At 40.4% G+C, this 19,753-nt stretch overlaps 1 protein-coding gene across 2 annotated transcripts; it reads right to left on the bottom strand.

Moving 5' to 3' along the window:
* Positions 1-484: 484 nt before the first annotated feature.
* Positions 485-17,344, bottom strand: LOC109869072 (testis-specific Y-encoded-like protein 4). Of its 2 annotated transcripts, XM_031803892.1 has the most exons (9): positions 16,846-17,344; positions 14,495-14,693; positions 10,982-11,791; positions 10,726-10,803; positions 10,515-10,626; positions 5,015-5,169; positions 4,640-4,716; positions 3,357-3,526; positions 485-2,620 (listed from the first exon to the last, which is right to left on the bottom strand). In XM_031803892.1, exons 2-9 carry the CDS (start codon positions 14,546-14,548, stop codon positions 2,472-2,474), a joined length of 1,605 nt encoding a protein of 534 aa, XP_031659752.1. In that variant the 5' UTR covers positions 14,549-14,693; positions 16,846-17,344; the 3' UTR covers positions 485-2,471. The 2 variants fall into 2 exon arrangements, with proteins under 2 accessions (XP_031659752.1, XP_020314513.1); XM_020458924.2 differs by lacking the exons at positions 14,495-14,693; positions 16,846-17,344 and having other exon boundaries at positions 10,982-12,351.
* Between the last annotated feature and the right edge of the window lie 2,409 nt (positions 17,345-19,753).

Here is a 19,753-nt window from a genome sequence, read left to right as displayed (position 1 = left end):
ACCTATTTAACCCATACTGTTCAAACCCCACTTGTTGGCAGATATAAAATAATGACAATTTTAGCTAAATTCCTGCAATTCTACACATTGCTATGTCTTGTGTGTGTTCATATGATACCGGAGTGACTCAACAAAATAAAATTGGTGGGAGGGTCGAGGCCCCTTGGCACAATATCTGGCCATAATAACTACAACCTAACTTACCTACCAGACTGGAATCAGCTCCATGATAAACTGGAATTTTCTGACACATATAGCTCTCTAAAAGGTCTATCAGTGAATGACATAAGAGGAAAACTGCCATTACAATAAATTCTGAAATTGCACCGGGTGCATTCTATTATAACTCTCAACAGCAGTAAGTGGAACTGGACTGAGTGACACAGATCAGTCTACCAGTTAAGTATGGCTAGTACAGGGTATGATTGTCACCCTAACAATTTCTAATATCAACATTTAAACAATTAAAAACAGTAAGCAAAAATAAATAACTTGCTATTTAATTAAGTCTGATTCAAAATGTGGACATCTTAAAAAACTAAAACATTTTTTCCAAAACTACAGCATACTATAAAATTCAGCACACAAAATAGAACTCTGTTAATGTACACTATATTTCAAATTCCAGATGGTTACAGATAACGATTTAAGCTTAACAGATCTGAACTCTGCAAAAAAGGTTCACTTTAAATATGTACATGCCAATGCCATCAGTTTGTGTGGAAAAGAAATAACATAAAAGCACTGGTATTGTTACAGTAGTTTAAGAGCAACCCGTGGCTACAGTTATGCTACTTCGTCAGACCACTCATCAATGCAAATATTCGCTCTGGACAGCACACCATTCAAACATCGTGACTTAACTTTACTTAATGAGAAGAAAAAGAAAAAAACTTGTGATGCCAGTTTCTAAAAGATAAAAACAATGCAACAAGCTCAAATTATTACAATTCATGACAAATTGTTGGATTTCACACATCTCAATCAATTTGTTAAAATATATTTAAAGATGGAATCCGGAGTAGCGGGAAACAGCACCACTGGCTGAGGAGCAGTAAAGCATTGCAGTACATATTGTGCTCTTCAATGACAGAGGGGGAAAAAGTGTTATTTGCAGTAACTTCTTTGTTGTAATATTGCAAACGGACGTGGCTGTGTCGCCATGAAGGATTCCAGCTTTTAAATGATTTAAATTAATTCACTGACTAGAAAATATGGGAATATGGTTATAGAGCTACACACTAAGTTTATGATAGAAACATGGGAATATGGGTGTAGAGCTACACACTAAGTTTATGATAGAAACATGGGAATATGGGTGTAGAGCTACACACTAAGTTTATGATAGAAAAGGCAAAACACTGGTGACACATTACCTAGATTTACCTTTAACAAACTACTGTAGAATAAACTTATTTACACAGATACACCCAAACAATGCCAGGTGTGTAAGAAAACCTTATACGGTCCCTAAAATAAATCAGTTTCCTTCCATGAAAACACCCACGACTAGGTCATCCCTGAGAACAAGATTTGGTTCAGTACGAAGTGCATCCGAGACAATGTTTTGTAAATGATTACAACCATCAACAAAAAAAATTAAATCACCTTTTTACTTCGTCAAAGATCAGATTTACAATAGGAAAAGTTCAAGACATGATCACTGATACCGGTCAGTAAAAAAATCTAGGATTGTTTTATAGAATTACTTGCAACAAGAGATGCTCTCAAATCTCATTTAATATGATTGTATTACTTTTTTCCATTTTGTGTTGAGTAGCCCTATCAACAAGAGTGAATGACTCAAGAACGAATACCTTTTACGATGCAGAATTAAGATATGCATGGCTCCTTAGATTCTTTATTACTGGGATCTAAATTAAACAAAAATCAAAACATAAGGGTTGTTTGCCGAAATGAGTGCCTTTTGCATCCCTTTGATACTTTAAGTAGAAATTGTGCACAAATGCAGGTGAGCTGGTTCGATTCTTTTTGGCAATTTTCTAGAGTTGTGGTGGAAAACTATACAGGTTGAGCATAACATGTCTGTCAATGGGTAACAGGGTTGACACTCAAAATGTTTTAACAATTGTATTTTTTGAGGTGAAGCTCGCATTCAAATTGCCCCTCCCTGTTGCACAAGACAAGCTTCCATTATCCCTGTTAACAGGGATTTTATGGCTAATTGAAGAAAATCGTCAACCCACTTTACTTGTCACTTAACAGGCACCTGCTATAGTCTTGAAATGGGAAAACATGTTTTTTTAACATGTGCTCTTTATGACAGAATGTTAAAGTTGAAAGTATTTTTTTTTTCACCAAGTTAAAGTACTCAAAAGGTGGACATACCAGGAGGTCAAAACATTGTGTCTCTGCTTTTTTAATTTGCCCTGATTATTAAAAAGGCAATGAGGAACTTAGAATGGATTAATAATTTTGATTTTGTGCATAATAAGAAAAAATGAACAATCTTAGCACTCGTCCGCTTCTTCGTCCACCTCAATATCCTCCTCGTCATCTTGGTCTCGAACCTCGCGACCTCGTGATTCATCCACCTCTTCATCCTTCTCTCCGTACGAGTCATCATCCTCTCTGGCCTCCTGGCCGCTGTCGTCAGACACTGGAGAATGGAGATGATCAGACCTTTTATAATGGGTTTCCCACTTTGAGCAAAGGGAGTGATTGGCACGGGATATAAACAGGGATTTAACAATGGATTATGGTGAATGTTGAGAAGGAGTAGGAATATGTGTGTGGTACAATTGGTCAAAACTCTTGATTTTGGTTCCCCCGGCAATAAAATGTGTGAGAATGGTAAAAACAGTAAGTGGTGGATTGAAGTATCAGGTAACCAAAATGTATAAACAAAGCACACCTTAACACAGTAAAAAAAAAAATTAAAACTTCCAATGACCGTACATTTAAATAAGGGGTATTTGTACCAAGTCTTTGGGTCTACTGGATTTGGCAGATCAGTGTGAATAAGCTGCTGAGTTTGCATGTAAAAATCAGTCTTCCTGAACCACTGGAATAAATAGACTTTCATCCAAACAATGACTTCATGTTCTGAACTGAGCTGCAAAGCTGACCAGCAGAGCCAACAAAACTCCACATGCTATGTGGTTCTCATAACATTTCTGCTTGTGGAAAATGTCTTACCGTCTCTCCGTCACCATCCTCCTGTGGGCTTTTTCATCTGATTCTCAGGACATATCCGCTGTCTATTCAGTTTCACCTGCTTACTCTTACAGGGACATCTTGCTATACACTTATACACATTTCTCAGGAGGTAGAGGTAAACCAGCAGACAGTGTGGCCCTAAAGCACTAGAATCAGGTCCATTAGTCTTCTCTAACCTGCATCTTGGCCCCCATGCACCTCGTCCTCATCTTCATCCTCCTCTTCCCCGCTATGACCTCGTCCAGGCTTAGCTTGCACTTCAGCCTGGTCTTCGTCATCATCCGAGTCGGAGATCACCACACAATCATCCCTGTTGCTGTTGTCAGCTGGCTTTGGCCCACTGGTGCTGTTGGAACCAGATGTTGTGGTCAGGGATGTTAACAGTGCGAGAGTAGCTCTACAAAAAGCTGCTACTGGAGTGAAGTGCTTTAGTCAGCCCAGTCAATGCGCAACAAATAACAATTCTAGAAGAATTTGCCTGTTAAACCATTTTGATCACCATGATTAAAAATAGCCACTATTATTTCTCAATCTCAACAAGTTTGCCTCATTCGCCATTCGAGTGCATGTAAAGCAAACGGTAGGCAGCCTATCAGTGCTTCACCCACCACTTTGCAATATGAGCTTGATGCAGTATAATTGTTTGAAACCTGAAAATATGACTTTACTTCAAATAATGAGGCATGTCTTAATTTGCTTCAAAGAAGCCTTGCCAAAATCCATCCACAGAAACATGGAGGCAATTCTTTTATTAAGATTTCCTCATGCCATTAACCAGCATTTCTCTCCTGTTCTATTGGTTCTCATGTCAACTTTCTTTCATTGTCCAGAAGCCAAAGGCACCATCCCACTCATATTAGCAACCCATCATAGTTGTTGCTATTGGATTCCCTCTCTTTCCATGTTTCTAACAGAGATGTTGATCTCTGTCATATGGAACCGCTCACATCAGGTGTGCTGTTAAGAACTGTGTTTTACTGCGACTTACATTCTGGTGAAAGTTTGAAAATTGTGTTTTATTAGCTGCTTCATTACAGGAAGTGCATGTTCAATAATAGGCTATAGCCTTTTGACGAAGATGATCAAGCTCTTAATGAAAAATGCCTGTTCCTTCTATGCATCTAGCCCAGTGGTATGCATGCATAGTATTTTCTGTTGGTCAGTAATTTTACTGTTTGGAAAAAATTTAACAGTTTGTTGACCAGATAATGGGGATCGGTTAGTCGGCAGCTAAATTGACTGAAATTTGCATCCCTAGTTGTGATAGTTAGGACAATCAAGAGACCTGACATGTCCTGTTTTTGTTTATACACAATGCTTTCTAATAAAGGTGTTTGGTATCATTTTAGGCTACATTACGGCACATATTAAAGTGGTAATAGCATGGTAATAGTATCATGGAGATGGAACAGTCCTTATTGAACTTAGTTCCACAAGAGGTTTTGTTGGGAAGCTTTACCTGCCATTCTGCCTGGGTTCCCACAGTGGAGTCAGGTAGTATCTCAGAGGGTTTCTAAAAAGGTCATCCTTCAGTATCTATAGATTCACACGGAACAAACAGAACAGTGTGTTGGAATAGTGGAGTAACGTTGAGTGTTCGAGCCTAAAATAATGGCAGTCGTGTGGTCACCAGTGGAACTGTGCAATGGGTGGCAAATAGCCTAGCGGCTAAGAGCGTTGGGCCAGTAACCGAAAGTTTGCTGGTTGGATTCACTGAGCCGACTAGGTGAAAAATCTGTTGACTAAAATGTTGAAAGTGTGTGCTGGATTACTTCATGCATGTCAGACTGTGCACCAGCTCACAACCTGTGCCAAGCAGTAAGCATGCTGTTACCTGTGCTATATCGTCCCGGCCAGGGCTGGTGTGGTCGCTGAACCAGCTGAAGAAGGTCTGGTAGATGCCACGTCCCGATCTCCTGGGTTCACTGTGGAGCGTCAGATTCTGCCCACGGTACCACAGGATGGGGTCGGAGAAAGACACTGGAGTTCCTGTAAGAGGACATGAAACAGGGGAAGGATAGTCATTATTGGCCTCATTTACACCTAGACCCAGATTACACCTGCGTTGACATGGGAGTCTTGTCCTGTCAATATTTTCCCCATACTGTCAGTGTCCCACAACAGTTCCATGACCGACAACTTTCCTGTCCCAATATAAAATTACTCCAGTCCCGTGCTCCTTTTAACACGCAGAAATAACTTCCGTTAGCTGCTGAGTGTGTTTTCATAGCAATGGCCCCTCAGCTGTTCGCTCGCTGGTGGCTACTTTCCATTGCTTGCCCAGCTGATATTTTTTGTTGTTGCTATCTATAAGGACAAACCACTTGGTACCGACAACCTGGATGGTCAATTGCCGAGGTTGGTAGCAGAACACATTGTGAATACTGACACATCTTCAATTTCAGCCTAGAAGATGGTGTGTGCCATGGAACAAGGCAAAGATCATTTCACTATCCAAAAATAGCAGAGCACCCTTTAATGGTTCAAACAGCCGACCAATCAAAAATGGTGTTTGATAAAATAAAGTTATTTTACAGAAAACAAATGAACAGACTTTCAGCACGCTTTTGGCGAAGGGCACTACATGCTCGGGACTGACACAGATGACTGATTGAAAGAAATTGATAGTAAGAAGATTGAAGGAGCTGTTTTGTTAGACTCCATGCAGCTTTTGATCATAACCCATTGCTGAAAAAATGTTGGTGTTATGGATTTGCATCCTCTGCCTTACTATGGTTTGAGAGTTACCCCTCGAATAGAACAGAGGGTTATTGTTAATGGAAGCCTCCCTCATGCAAAATCAGTTGTGTGGTGTACCGCACTGCAGCCGGCTAGGGCAGTGGTGTAAAGTACTAAAGTAAAAACACTTTAAAGTACTACGTAAGTCATTTTTTGGGGAATATATACTTGACTATTTATACATGTGACAACTTTTACTTTACTACATTCATAAAGAAAATATACGTTTTACGCCTAACATTTTCCCCGACACCCAAAAGAACTCGTTACACTTTGAATGCTTAGCAGGACAGGAAAATTGTCTAATTCACACACTTAGCAAGAGAACATCCCTGGTCATCCCTACTGCCTCTGATCTGGCAGACTCACTAAACAGAGAACATCCCTGGTCATCCCTACTGCCTCTGATCTGGCAGACTCAAAACACAAATGCTTTGTTTTTATATTATGTCTGAATATTGAACTGTGCCCCTGACCATCTATAAATTATAATGCATAATATAAGACACTTTAAAAATGATATATACTTTCTTTTGATATTTAAGTACATTTAAAAACCAAATACTTTTAGACTTTTACTGAAGTAGTATTTTACTGGGTGACTCACTTTTACTGGAGTTATTTTCTTTTAAAAGGCATCTTTACTTCTACTCAAGTATGAAAATGTGATACTTTTTCCACCACTGGTCTAGGGCCATTATTGTTTTGTTTTAACAAATGACCTTCCACTGACCTTGAATAAAGCCTGTGTGCCTATGTACGCTGATGACTTAACGAAAACACGTTGGCAGCAACAGTAAATTAAATAGACACTTAACAGAGCTCCAGTCAATTTTAGAATGGGTAACTAGCAATAGGCTGGTGCTAAATATCTCAAAAACTTAAAGCATAATATTTGGGACAAATCACTCACTCAACCTCGTTTAGATCTATTATTGAATAATGTGGCTATTAAGCAAGTTGAGGAGACTAAACTACTGGGTGTAACCCTAGATAGCAAGCTGTTATGGTCAAAACATAGATTCAAATGGTTGCTAAAATGGGAAGAGGTCTGTCCATGATAGGGCGCCGCTCTGCCTTCTTGACATCTTAGTCGAACAGACAGGTCGTACGGGCCCTAGTTTCGTCAAACCTGGACTACTGCCCAGCTGTGTAATTCAAAGGAAATGTGCGGCAAAAGACAAAATCGATGAATGTCAGTTGGTCCAGTACAATGCAGCACATACTGCACTTAGATGTTACTGACACTTTTCCTCCATGTACATGCATACCAGTCTCGCCTGGCTCAAAGTTGAGGAGAGTGACTGCATCACTATTGGTTCTCGTTTCAGTATATTAGGCATATGTCACGAGTCTATACTTCACAGGAGAGCCATTTGAACGTACATTTTTATTTATTTATCAAAATGCATTTTTGGGCAGAAATGCCTTCTGGAACATGTGAACTTTCATGTGCCTTACATTTGTATGCCATGTGTAAATACAAATATATATTTTAATTACGAGCATAGTTGATTTAGCCACAGAAAGACAGTAACCTTGCCGCTTGCCATGAATGGCTGAGATAATGAGTGGGCTGGACATGCCGAGAGAGGAGTTCAGATTGGTCTGCCATGTAGCAACGCTTTTGTTTATTTGAGCTGGTCAGTATGTTTTTTATTTAACTAGGCAAGTCAGTTAAGAACACATTCTTATTTTCAATGACTGCCTAGGAACAATGGGTTAACTGCCTTGTTCAGGGGCAGAAGGACAGATGTTTACCTTTCCTAGCTAGCATTAAACTTGTGTGGGTAATCCTGTCTAACACAGCTTTTATTTTCTTTTTTTTCGCATAGTAGAACTGCATTAGAGTTTCTCTCCACTTTCTGGAGGACCAAGTTGAAATCAGTGGAATTAGAGTATGATAGCTAAGGAGATGGAGAACACAGTTGTCTCCAGATTAAACTAAGGAGAACCATGGCATCCGCAAGAGAGCGGGAGAAGAATCCGTCCATGTATACGGGTAAGATAGTCTAGCTAGCTACATTTTCAGATATTACACATTCCTAATTTTGTCAAAGTAATTTTCATTTCAAGTTAGTGTACTGTTAGCTACACATTATGTGTATGAGCTGTGTAGTAATATTATTTGTATCTCAGAGCCTTTGCTTTGCTAGTTATGCCAGCTAACATTTAACCTGGTTGGTTAGCTACCTGCAGATTCATGCTGGGTAGTAACTAGAGGTCGACCGATTTAATTAGGGCCGATTTCAAGTTTTCATAACAATCGGTAATCTGCTTTTTGGACGCCGGTTATGGCCGATTACATTGCAATCCACGAGGAAACTGCGTGGCAGGCTGACTACCTGTTACGCGAGTGCAGCATCAAAAGGACCTTGTGGCTGCAAGGTGCCAAGGTAAGTTGCTAGCATTAAACTTCTCATTAAAAAAAAAATACACATGGTTGATGATATTACTAGGTTAACTAGCTTGTCCTGAGTTGCATATAATCAATGCGGTGCCTGTTAATTTATCATCGATTCACAGCCTACTTCAATGTCGCCAAATGGATGATGCTTTAACAAAGGCGCATTCGCGGGAAAGAAAAGCACAAATGTACCTAGCCATAAACATCAATGCCCTTCTTAAATATCAATACACAGAAGTACATATTTTTTAATCTGCATATTTAGTTAAGAAATTAATGTTAGCAGGAAATATTAACTAGGGAAATTGTGTCACTTCTCTTGCATTCAGTGCAAGCAGGGTATATGCAACAGTTTGGGCTGCCTGGCCCGATGAACTAATTTGCCAGAATTTTACATAATTATGACATTACATTGAAGGTTGTGCAATGTAACAGCAATATTTAGACTTAGGGTTGCCACCCGTTTGATAAAATATGGAACGGTTCTGTATTTCACTGAAAGAATAAACATTTTGTTTTCGAAATGATAGTTTCCGGATTTGACCATATTAATAAGCAAAGGCTCGTATTGCTGTGTTTATTATATGTCTATGATTTGTTAGCGCAGTCTGAGCAGTGGTAGGAAGTAGCAGGCTCCTAAGCATTCATTCAAACAGCACTTTACTGCGTTTGCCAGCAGTTCTTAGCAATGGTTGAAGCACAGCGCTGTTTATGACTTCAAGCCTATCAACTTCCGAGATTAGACTGGCAATACTAAAGTGCCTATAAGAACATCCAATAGCCAAAGGTATATGAAATACAAATAGTCGACGCATCATAATTCCTATAATAACCACAACCTAAAACTCCTTAACTGGGAATATTGAACCACCAGCTTTCATATGGTCTCATGTTCTGAGCAAGGAACTTAAACGTTAGCTTTATTACATGGCACATATTGCACTTTTAATTCTCCAACACTGTTTTTGCATTATTTAAACCAAATTGAACATGTTTCATTATTTTATTTGAGACTAAATGGATTTATATATAATATTAAGTTATAATAAAAAGTGTTCATTCAGTGTTGTAAATGTAATTATTACAAATACAAAAATCGTCTGATTAATCGGTATCTGCTTTTTTGGTCCTTCAATAGAATGTTCATGGCACCGCGACAGCCGTTGATAGACGTAGCTGGTAAATTCACTCTGGTTATCTACTCCGATTTCAAGCACTCATCGGAGTGTGCCAGAGCGCAGAATAACGGACAAATTTACAAACGCTCAACACCCTTTTAAATGGCCGGTGTCAGTAAACGTTGAAAAAAAAAAAAAGTATTGATGCCAGAAGCACAGTTGCAGTCACCAACGCTCTGGATAACAAACACAGCATATGCAGCCCCGCAAGGGTGAGTAAAATGGTCAGAGTGAGCTGGTCTTGCATTTGTGTCTGGAAGTAGCTAGCAAGCTAACCAAAGTTAACCAGTTAGGTTGGGCGCTTGACTGCTGTTAGTACACAAAGCACGGCTCAACCCTTAAAGAGATAGGTGTGGCTAAAGCTTAAGAGTGTGTGAACGATGCTGAATGGTTGTAGACAAAGAGCTCTCCAGTAGGTGTACCAAAACATTCAAAGCCCATTTTCTCAAAAGTGAGGTTTATCAACTTTCAAAACAGAATTACTTTCCCATTATTCCTCAACTGTAGTGTATGATACCATTTTCTAGCTCCGAGTCTCTACTTTTATACAATGTAAAAAATACAATTTCAAATTTTGCTACACAAGACCAAATCGAGCCAGTCGGTCACAAATACCAAAATTGTACATTTTAAAAAGTGATTGAGGACTGAAGAACACGTGTTACTATAGTGAGGAGGGGTAGAGAAAAAAAAAATAATCAAAACGATGTCATCCTAAAACTGCTTACAACACAAAAATAACTGTTTGTTCCTCAACCGTAAATAATTCCTGCACTGCCAGTCCCTGTGGACTATTGATCCTGCCCCAAACTTGACCCCCATTCCTGACAGAATGCCACGGTAGTCCTGTTCCCGTGTTAACCTGTCCGATGTCTAAATGTTGCATCCTAAAGTCTCTATTGTTTAGAGATGACTTAATTTACCCTTATATTCAATTGTTGTGCACCAGCCGGGTCCGTTTACGTAAGAGAGGACAAGCAAGATCGATATGAACTGGATCTGGCACTCACCTCCCATTCCAAGGTGGAGCTCCTTCACTATGATGACATTTTGGAAGTAAGGGTTCTGCCTGAAGTGGAACCCGATTCTGTAGCCAAGCTTGTTGTTTTTGAAGGATTCAATCTATGTAGGAGACAAGACATTTTAAATTCAGGGGAGCAATAGGTTATTTATTCTGAAGAATATAAAGATTCATTATTTTCACTGGGAATATTTAATTACTTCAAGGTTGGTCATGTAACTGAGAGCGTCTTCATCGGTTTCGTCGATGTGAGCAGAGAGATGAGGGTGGTTCAACAACTGTTGAGCTTTGAGTCAAGAGAAAAATAAATGTGACATACCTACACACTCACCAACATATAGTGTCTATGCACATAATTCACAGGCACATGAATTGGGATCATGAAGTAATTTGTTGCCATCTGGAAAAGTGTGTGTGTGTCACTGTGTGCATTTGTAAGAGTATTCAAAAGGATACTGCCGTGACCCAGAAGTCGGGGATGGCTTGTGTGATTGAGCTGCGCTGGTCCAGGTGTGGCCGGCGCTGGCAGCTCATCTTCAGCTCTAACCGCTGGTGGAGCCACGCACCTTTCTTCTCCAGAGTATCCAGCCTCATCTGTACCTGTGCTAGAAGGGACAATGATTGTCGGATCTCTGGGGCCATCTTCACTGATACTATGGCGCACTCCCCGTCATCGTCATTATCTGATGGGAATGAGGAACTCGGTGTGGAGGATGATCCAGGTATTGAGTCGTCGTCCTCATCGGGCATGTCCTCAGCATCCTCCCTGTCAACTCCACACAGTGAGGTAGAGCTGTCTGCCGCTGCTGCCTGCGTGTGAAGACCCCTTTCGGGTTTTGCCCGTTCGTTTGAGGACTCATGGTCACCACGCTTAACTTTGTGTCCCAGTCTCTCATGATGTACCACTTTTTTGGAGGAGCAGGTTTGTTTCGCCTCATCTGTTGTTGCTCTTGTGGAACTAGCGAGTGCCTTGGCGGCTGCTATTGCGGCCGAATCAGACTGGTCCATTGAAGTTGAGGGTCGGCAATCTCCAGCACTTTCCTCTGTGTCTACTTTCTTTGGATCGCGAGAGACTGGTGCACTCTCCGCGGCGCTGACCTGTGCATCAGCGTCTAGTCCACTCTCGTCATTTCCATTCTTCTCTTCCTTGGCTGATAATTTATCGCCATCTTCCCTATTTTTGTTTCCATGAGAATTCGATGGTAATTCACTGGACACGTCGTCGCCCACTCTGGCTAACTTACTAGGAAGCGGGGCCTCACCAGCCTGTTCAGGGGACGGACATCGTTTCTTCAGTGCGGAGACTGCAGACTTTTTGCTGCAGCTCTTTTTTTCGCTCATTTTTGCCAATTAACCTTAGCTTACTAGCTAAAGCAATACACCGCAAATGAGTTAGGGGGTATTGGAATTGCTTGCTTAGATGTAACTGGCTAACTTGTTCGTTGCACAAATTACTAGCTAGTATTTCCTATAAACAGTTAGCAAGCTAGTTTGGCTAGCTACTTGCCCTCCTTTTCCGCGTAAATTTAGCTAGAGGCCTAAAGCGAGCTAGCTTACCTTACGTGTGTCCTTCGTATCACAACACGGCCCCATTCTCTTAAAAGCCAGATAACAATTTCGCAATAGTTGTGCATAATAATAATAAAGTATTAACGTTACATTGAATAATGTATTGGTTTATAAATCACACAGCCCTGAAATTACTTATTTGTCCTTTCCCTCACTATTTCTTCGTCCGCGATATTTATTACATTCCGGGACAGGAAAACAATTCGCTGATTGGTTAGAGGTCGCCGCGCCGAATGCTTTCCACCAATGATACAACGGGGGTAATGTTTAAGTGTTTGAAGCCCACTGTGGTATAATAAGACCAGTGCTATTCGGGATCCTTGGGATATCCATATCATAACCCTTAACAATTTTACATTTCAACTAGTCCCAAGGATGCTAGATAGCACGGACACCCGAGTCCGCTTTGTTTTTTTTCTTAAACTCGTGGGATTGGTTATGTACTTTGCTAAATATGCATTTTGTATATATAATACTACTTCTTTATATGTGGAGGTGTAATGTAAAACCTGGACTGCGATATTCTACTGTTGTTTTCAAGGTAATCTATTCACGTTAGCATATGCCAATTCATGGCCCTTCTATGGACCAACATCACATGCGCACTAGCACTCAGTGCGCACAGGGAGCAGGGTTTCAACGAGTTACTACAGCCATAAATTCAAAGTGGAAATATAAAAATTTATGAAAACAAACTAGCTTCTTGGTCTTAATTTAGCAGTGTGGTTAAGGATAGGATTAAGGTTATATTTAAAATCAAATTTTGAGAAATTGTGGAAATAGGCAGCATTTATTTAATGGCAACTAGGGAGCAGCAAGGTTGTTTTTATTTTAACCTTTAACTAGACAAGTCATTTAAGAACAAATTCTTATAAATAATGACAGCCTACTTGTAAAGCCCCCCTGGCCAAACCCTCCCCTAACCCGGACGACGCTGGGCCAATTGTGCTCCGCCCTATGGGACTCCCGATCACGGCCAGTTGTGATACAGCCCAGGATCGAACCCGGGTCAGTAGTGAAGCCTCTAGCAGTGCCTTAAACTGCTGCGCGACTCTGGGTCTAGTTACCTGGGGTCTAGTTGTCACTAGTAACCACAGGCAGACCCTGGCAGTATAGTAAAAAATATATGAAAACAAACATATTTTTGGTCTTAATTTAAGGTTAGCAGTGTGGTAAAGATTAGAGTCAAGGTTTAAAATCAGATTTTAAGAAGAGGAATAGGTAGGGTTTAACCACAATTATGACTTGGTGGCTGTGGCAACTAGTGTAAACCAAGCAGTAGTGACATCATCATGTCATCCAAAAACATGGCAGACATTGGATGACTATAAAATGTTGCTTGATGCTCTCGAACCCAGTCCATATGTTCGAGAGCATCAAATAGACTGCAGGCGATTGCCGACTCTCTGATCTACAAATCATCTTTCATCATATCACATCTCATTATTGTTTGCAGATCAGTCAGTCACAATTTCCCCTTGATACATTGTGGTTTTGATCCTCTCGAACGCAGCCAATATCTTCCATTGGATGTTTTGTGTGGCTGACCCTGTGCTGTACCCCAGTCGTGTATGTTGTGTTGGGCTGGGTACTGTGACAGCAAAAGTCACCAAATTTCCATTGTCTCTGTATAAATGGACCATTAAAGATTACATTGTATTGTGTCTCAGACTCAGCAGCTCCCCAGAGCAGAGCTCGTCTTCTCAGCTAATGCGCAGATACAAAACGCCGCAGACAGAGGCACAAAGTGGCCAAAATAGATTGGGTGAGCTCCCCTTAAACACTGGACTGTTGCACATACTTGTATGTGAGTGAGACTGGGAACAAGAACAGTTGTGAGCATGTGTCTGACACTAAGTTTCTCCCTCTTTTCCAGTCTTTGTCCTTTAGCAGTATCACAGATTCCAATATTAAGTTTGAAAGATTGAAATCCGAATAAAACAAATTCACACACATCCCCCGATTCATTAAATATGATGTTCATTGTTGTGGCATGCTTGGTTCAATAGCTATTGATAAGAGAGAACTGAATATCCAAAATCTGAAACAAATTTTCCCTAACTTTACCATGCCAAAGCAAATCTGACTCTGGCATCATTACTGAGAAGTATGGGAAAAGTAATGCTTTTAACCAGCCTTATATTTTGAAGAAACGCAAATAATTGAACCTGGTCAGACTGCTCTTCCCACTCCCAGCCTCTAGCTGACTCTGCAGTTAACCGGTCAACTTCCAGTGAATCTGTTTTCATTTGAACAATTTACTACCTGTGATGTGTTACTAGATGCCTTGCATAAGACTGATGTAAAAAAAATATATCCACTGAGGCTGATATGCTTTATCCATGTTTGCTGCAGCTCTCTGCCCCCCTGATTGGGGAATCATTAATCCATATTTCTTACCTGACGATTATATACTGAGTATTCCCTCAGAACAGCCTCAATTCGTCGGTGCATGTACTCTACAAGGTGCCGAATGCGTTCCACTGGGATGCTGGCCCATGTTGACTCCAATGCTTCCCACAGTTTGTCAAGTTGGCTGGATGTATTGGTATTTTATTAGGATCCCCATTAGCTGTTGCAAAAGCAGCAGCTATTCTTCCTGGAGTCCACACAAAACATACAGAATTACATAATACAGAACATCAATAGACAACAGCTCAAGGACAGAACTACATAAAAAAAAATTAAAGGCACACGTAGCCTACATATCAATGCATACACAAACTATCTAGGTCAAATAGGGGAGATGAGTTGTGCTGCGAGGAGTTTCTGCTTTTTGGAACCAGGTTGTGTGTTAATTTGAGCAATATGAGATGGAAGTTCAATTCAATAAGGGCTCTATATAATACTGTACGCTTTCTTGAATTTGTTCTGGATTTGGGGACTGTGAAAAGACCCCTGGTGGCATAAGTGTGTGTGTCAGAGCTGTGTGTAAGTTGACCATGTAAACAATTTGGGATTTAACACATTAACGATTATTATAAAAGTGATGCACTCGACTCTTAGCCAAGAGAGACTGGCATGCATAGTATTTATATCAGCCCTTCTGATTACAATTAAGAGCAAAACATGCCACTCTGTTCTGGGCCAGCTGCAGCTTAAGGTCTTTCCTTGCAGCACACTACTGGACAATAATTAAGATTAGACAAAACTAGATCCTGCAGAACTTGCTTTTTGGAGTGTGGTATTAAAAAAAGCAGAGCATCTCTTTATTACAGCTAGACCTCTCCTCATCTTTACAACCATTGAATCTATACGTTTTGACCATGACAATTTACAATCTAAGGTAACGCCAAGTAATTTAGTCTCAACTTGTTCAACAGCCACACCATACATTACCAGATTCAGCTGAGGTCTAGCACTTAAGGAATAATTTGTACCAAATACAATGCTCGTAGTTTTAGAGATGTTCAGGACCACATTATTACTGGCCATCCATTCCAAAACAGACTGCAACTCTTTGTTAAGAGTTTCAGTGACTTCATTAGCTGTGGTTGCTGATGCGTATATGGTTGAATCAGCATACATGGACACACATGCTTCGTTTAATGCCAATGGCAGGTCATTGGTAAAAATAAATAAAAAATAGAAAAGAGTAGAGGGCCTAGAGAGCTGCCCGGTGGAACCCCACACTTTACATGTTTTCTCAACAGGTTATGATCAATAACATTAAAGGCTGCACTGAAATCTAATAGCACAGCTCCCACAATCATATTATCAATTTCTTTCAACCGATCATCAGTCATTTGTGTCAGTGCAGTACATGTTGAGTGCCCTTCTCTATAAGCATGCTGAAAGTGTTAATTTGTTTACAGAGAAATAGCATTGTATTTGGTCAAACACCATTTTTTCCCCAACAGTTTGCTAAGCATGCTGACAGCATGCTTTTAGGTCTGCTGTTAGAACCAGTAAAGGCTGCTTTACCACTCTTGGGTAGCATAATTACTTTGGCTTCCCTCCAGACCTGAGGACAACGACTTTCCTCTAGGCTCAGATTAAAAATATGACAGATAGGAGTGGCTATAGAGTCAGCTACCATCCTCAGTAGCTTTTCATCTAAATTGCCAATGCCAGGAGGTTTGTCATTATTGATGATAACATTAATGGTTTACATCTCTCCCACTAACTTTACAAGATTCAAACATGCACTGCTTTTCCTTCATTATTAGTTTTTTTTTATGCATGAATACAATTGCTCACTGTTCATGGTGGGCATTTCCTGCCTAGATTTGCCCACTTTGCCAATGAAATAGGCATAAAAATAATTGGCAGCATCAAATGGTTTTGAGATGAATAAGCCATCTGATTCAATGAAAGATGGAGTTGGATTTGTGCTTTGGGTAGTGGACCATTCTTGAGACACATGGGAAACTGTTGAGCGTGAAAAACCCAGCAGTGTTGCAATTCTTGACACAAACCGGTTCGCCTGAAAATCTATGGGTAGAGCTCGAAAATTCAAGCCCCTTGGGTGCTGCCATAGAGTTACATTAGAAGTGCCCATCCAAGAAGGCTCAAGGTCATTGGCCACAGATAAAATGACATCAAATCACATTACTTCTAGAGTAGCTTTGATTGGACTGATCATGTCAACATCATACTTTCAAAATCTTAGCTAGCAAGCTAGCAGTCATCATCACGAATCAAGTCGTCAATCTACTGGCAAATCGTATTCAGTCCTTGTCATATGAAGTTAAATAATGAAGAGAAATTATAAAATATATCGGTGCTCATCGGCCAAAAACATTACTCACCAAGTTGGAAATCACAAATTCAACAATGACTGGTTTGGAAGGAATCAGTGGATAACTGAACATTGAAAAGCAATCATCAGAATGCTATTCAGTGGAGTGGGTGTGTGATCCAAGTCCAGGTTTAAGGGTCTCTTTTCCAAGATTAAAAGGATAAACATTCAACATTGGCCATGCTGTGAAATCCAGCATGACTTCTGCCACGATCAAAACAACTGGAAACTTGGAACTGAAATCTCAGACTTCAGTGAGTTCAAGACAACTGGGAACTCGGAAAAAAACAAGCTTCGACTGGGAAAATACGTTTTGAAAGGTCAACTCGGAATTCCAAGTCGGGAACTCATGCCTCTGTCACATTCGTCGGAAGGAGACCAAGGCACAGCGTGATACAAATACATACTCTTCAATAAAACAAATACATTAAACTTACAAACAAACCTGCCGCTATAAAAAAAAAAAAACACCCGCTGACACAGGCAACTACACATAGACAATAACCCACAAAACCAACATTGGAAATGGCAACCTAAATAGGATCCCCAATCAGAGACAACCATAAACAGCTGTCTCTGATTGGAACCAATTCAGGCCACCATAGACCTACATTTACCTAGACATACCAAAACCCCATAGATATACAAAAAACACTAGACAGGACAAAAACACACATACCACCCTAGTTACACCCTGACCTAACCAAAATAATAAAGACAACAAATATAACTAAGGTCAGGGAGTGACAGCCTCTTTCTAGAGCTCCGACCTGATTATCACTGATGTCATGATTCAACCTTTTTTCTGAGTTCCCAGTTGTCTTTAAAGCATCACAGATGCTGAGAATGCCAGACTTTGATGACAAAGTGTGATGACAAAATTTGCCCACAAAGGACTGCTGCGCCACCTTCCTGTTCAAGTAAGCACAGCACAACAAGGTATGTTCAAAAATGTATTGTATGCTGCTTCATAAATGACGTAATATGCCAGGGAGATATGTATACTGTTGCTAAGAAAGTAATACTAAGTGTATGTTGTGTAGTAAGCTGTTAATAGCCCATGTGTCTCACCCTAATAATTTGGTCCCTTTCCACCACATAATTTAAGCCTACCATTCTGAGATGGTGGTGCACATGTAGCTTATAGCCTGTTTTAGAGAAATGTCATCATCAAATATTGTAAGATCTTTCATTGTGTGATTATATGCCCCCCTTATTTATCCTACGGTTCTGACTTGGTGTACAGGGAGCATACTGTAAGAACAGCCCATGTTCTGGATTCTGTCGCTGTCCATTTCAAAGTCCTGAACAAATAGTTATATTGACTACGTCCGTCCTAGCTCACTCATTAATGTCTTAATCGAAATGACGGATTGCATCTTATCCGCTCATCTTCCCCTTATGCCATAGTTTGTACATCTCAATTGTCAGTAGAAACCACATTTGTTTAAGCAAGACAGCCATATCAGCTATGTTTTTTAAAAGAAAGTAAATGAGGCTGAATGAAAAGTTTCGATGCCATACAATGCTACGCTGATAGCCAGGTGTGGAGGATTCACTCCATGTGTCACGGATCCCCCCAGTACTGCTGCTCATTCCTTTCACCAGCCCCAGAGGTCTATGTCACCGGTCTTCTAGGTGTCACTGAACGGGACTCATTACCACCAACACTGGACTGTCTTGTCTCATTACACACACCTGGTTCCCATTCCCCCTGATTAGAATGTGTATATGTGTGCCCTCTGTTACCATGTCTGTTGGTCTTGTGAGCACCTGTGCTGTTGTATCGGCTTACATGCTACGTGGCATTGGTTTACGGCGCGTGTATTATTTTGAGGTTTACACCTTTGTTTGGGTGGAGAAAATAGAAAACACTTTCTTATTCCTGCGCCTGTCTCCGATCATTATACAACGTGACACCATGGTGCTGTAAAGAAAGCTCTGCTGTTGGGACAGCTTTATGTAGGCCCTAACAGTTTGTGGGCACTATTTGTCACCGTTCTAGTGCCATTAATGTGTAATTTATTTAAAGGTCTTTATCTTAACTAGTATTGTGAGTGTCTTCATTGCAGTGCCATTGATTAACAGAATGTCTTTCCTTTCAGTATGGAGGATTCGGACTACTTTGAGCAGTTCCCAGAGGATGAAGGTAAAGCAGGATTGCTGCATGTGACTATCAGAGTTTTTACATAGTTGTAAAAGGATGAAACATAAGAGTAAGGAGACATTTTCAGATACTTATTTTGACTCTCGCTATATTCACTGTTTCAATCGTACAGTTACATATCAGGCCAGTCCAATACATCCAATGTACTTGAAAATAATTGCACATGAAACACTAAGTGTACATTTAGAATAATGGTTAGTGTGATTGACTTTTGACCTTTGATTTTGCAGATGAAGCGTTGACTACGCCGGTGCCAGAGATGGTGAAGCCCACTCCTGTGTGCCCAGTCATTCTTCAACGAGAGCTCGACTTAGAGGTAACGGTGGAATAACTCATCAGTATTTACCAGTTATCTTTGAACTTGTGTACATATCTTTATAATATACTAGATTCTCTGTTTTGAATTTCACCCTGACCCATTTAGGAATGACACGCTGCCGTTCACTTTGAGAACAGTTACAGGAATTATTTACATTTTGGATCATTTAGCAAACATTCTTACCCAGAGCAACATACAGTAGTGAATGCATACATCATCACACTTTATGACTAGTCCCTGTACCTCGAAGCCATTCTGGTCCCAGATCTATTTCTGCTGTATAGCCAACTCCTATAGTCATTTTCATACCAAACAATGACCATAGGAGTTGCCTGTACAGCCCAAACAGATCTGGGACCATGCTACCTCAAAGCCTGTCACTGTCACTTATTTCTCTTTATGTTATTCCTACAGACTGCCAATGACAGACCT

The sequence above is a fragment of the Oncorhynchus kisutch genome, linkage group LG24, assembly GCF_002021735.2.
Source record: "Oncorhynchus kisutch isolate 150728-3 linkage group LG24, Okis_V2, whole genome shotgun sequence".
In the NCBI taxonomy this organism is placed as follows: domain Eukaryota; kingdom Metazoa; phylum Chordata; class Actinopteri; order Salmoniformes; family Salmonidae; genus Oncorhynchus; species Oncorhynchus kisutch.
This window is presented reverse-complemented; position numbering and strand designations above follow the sequence as displayed.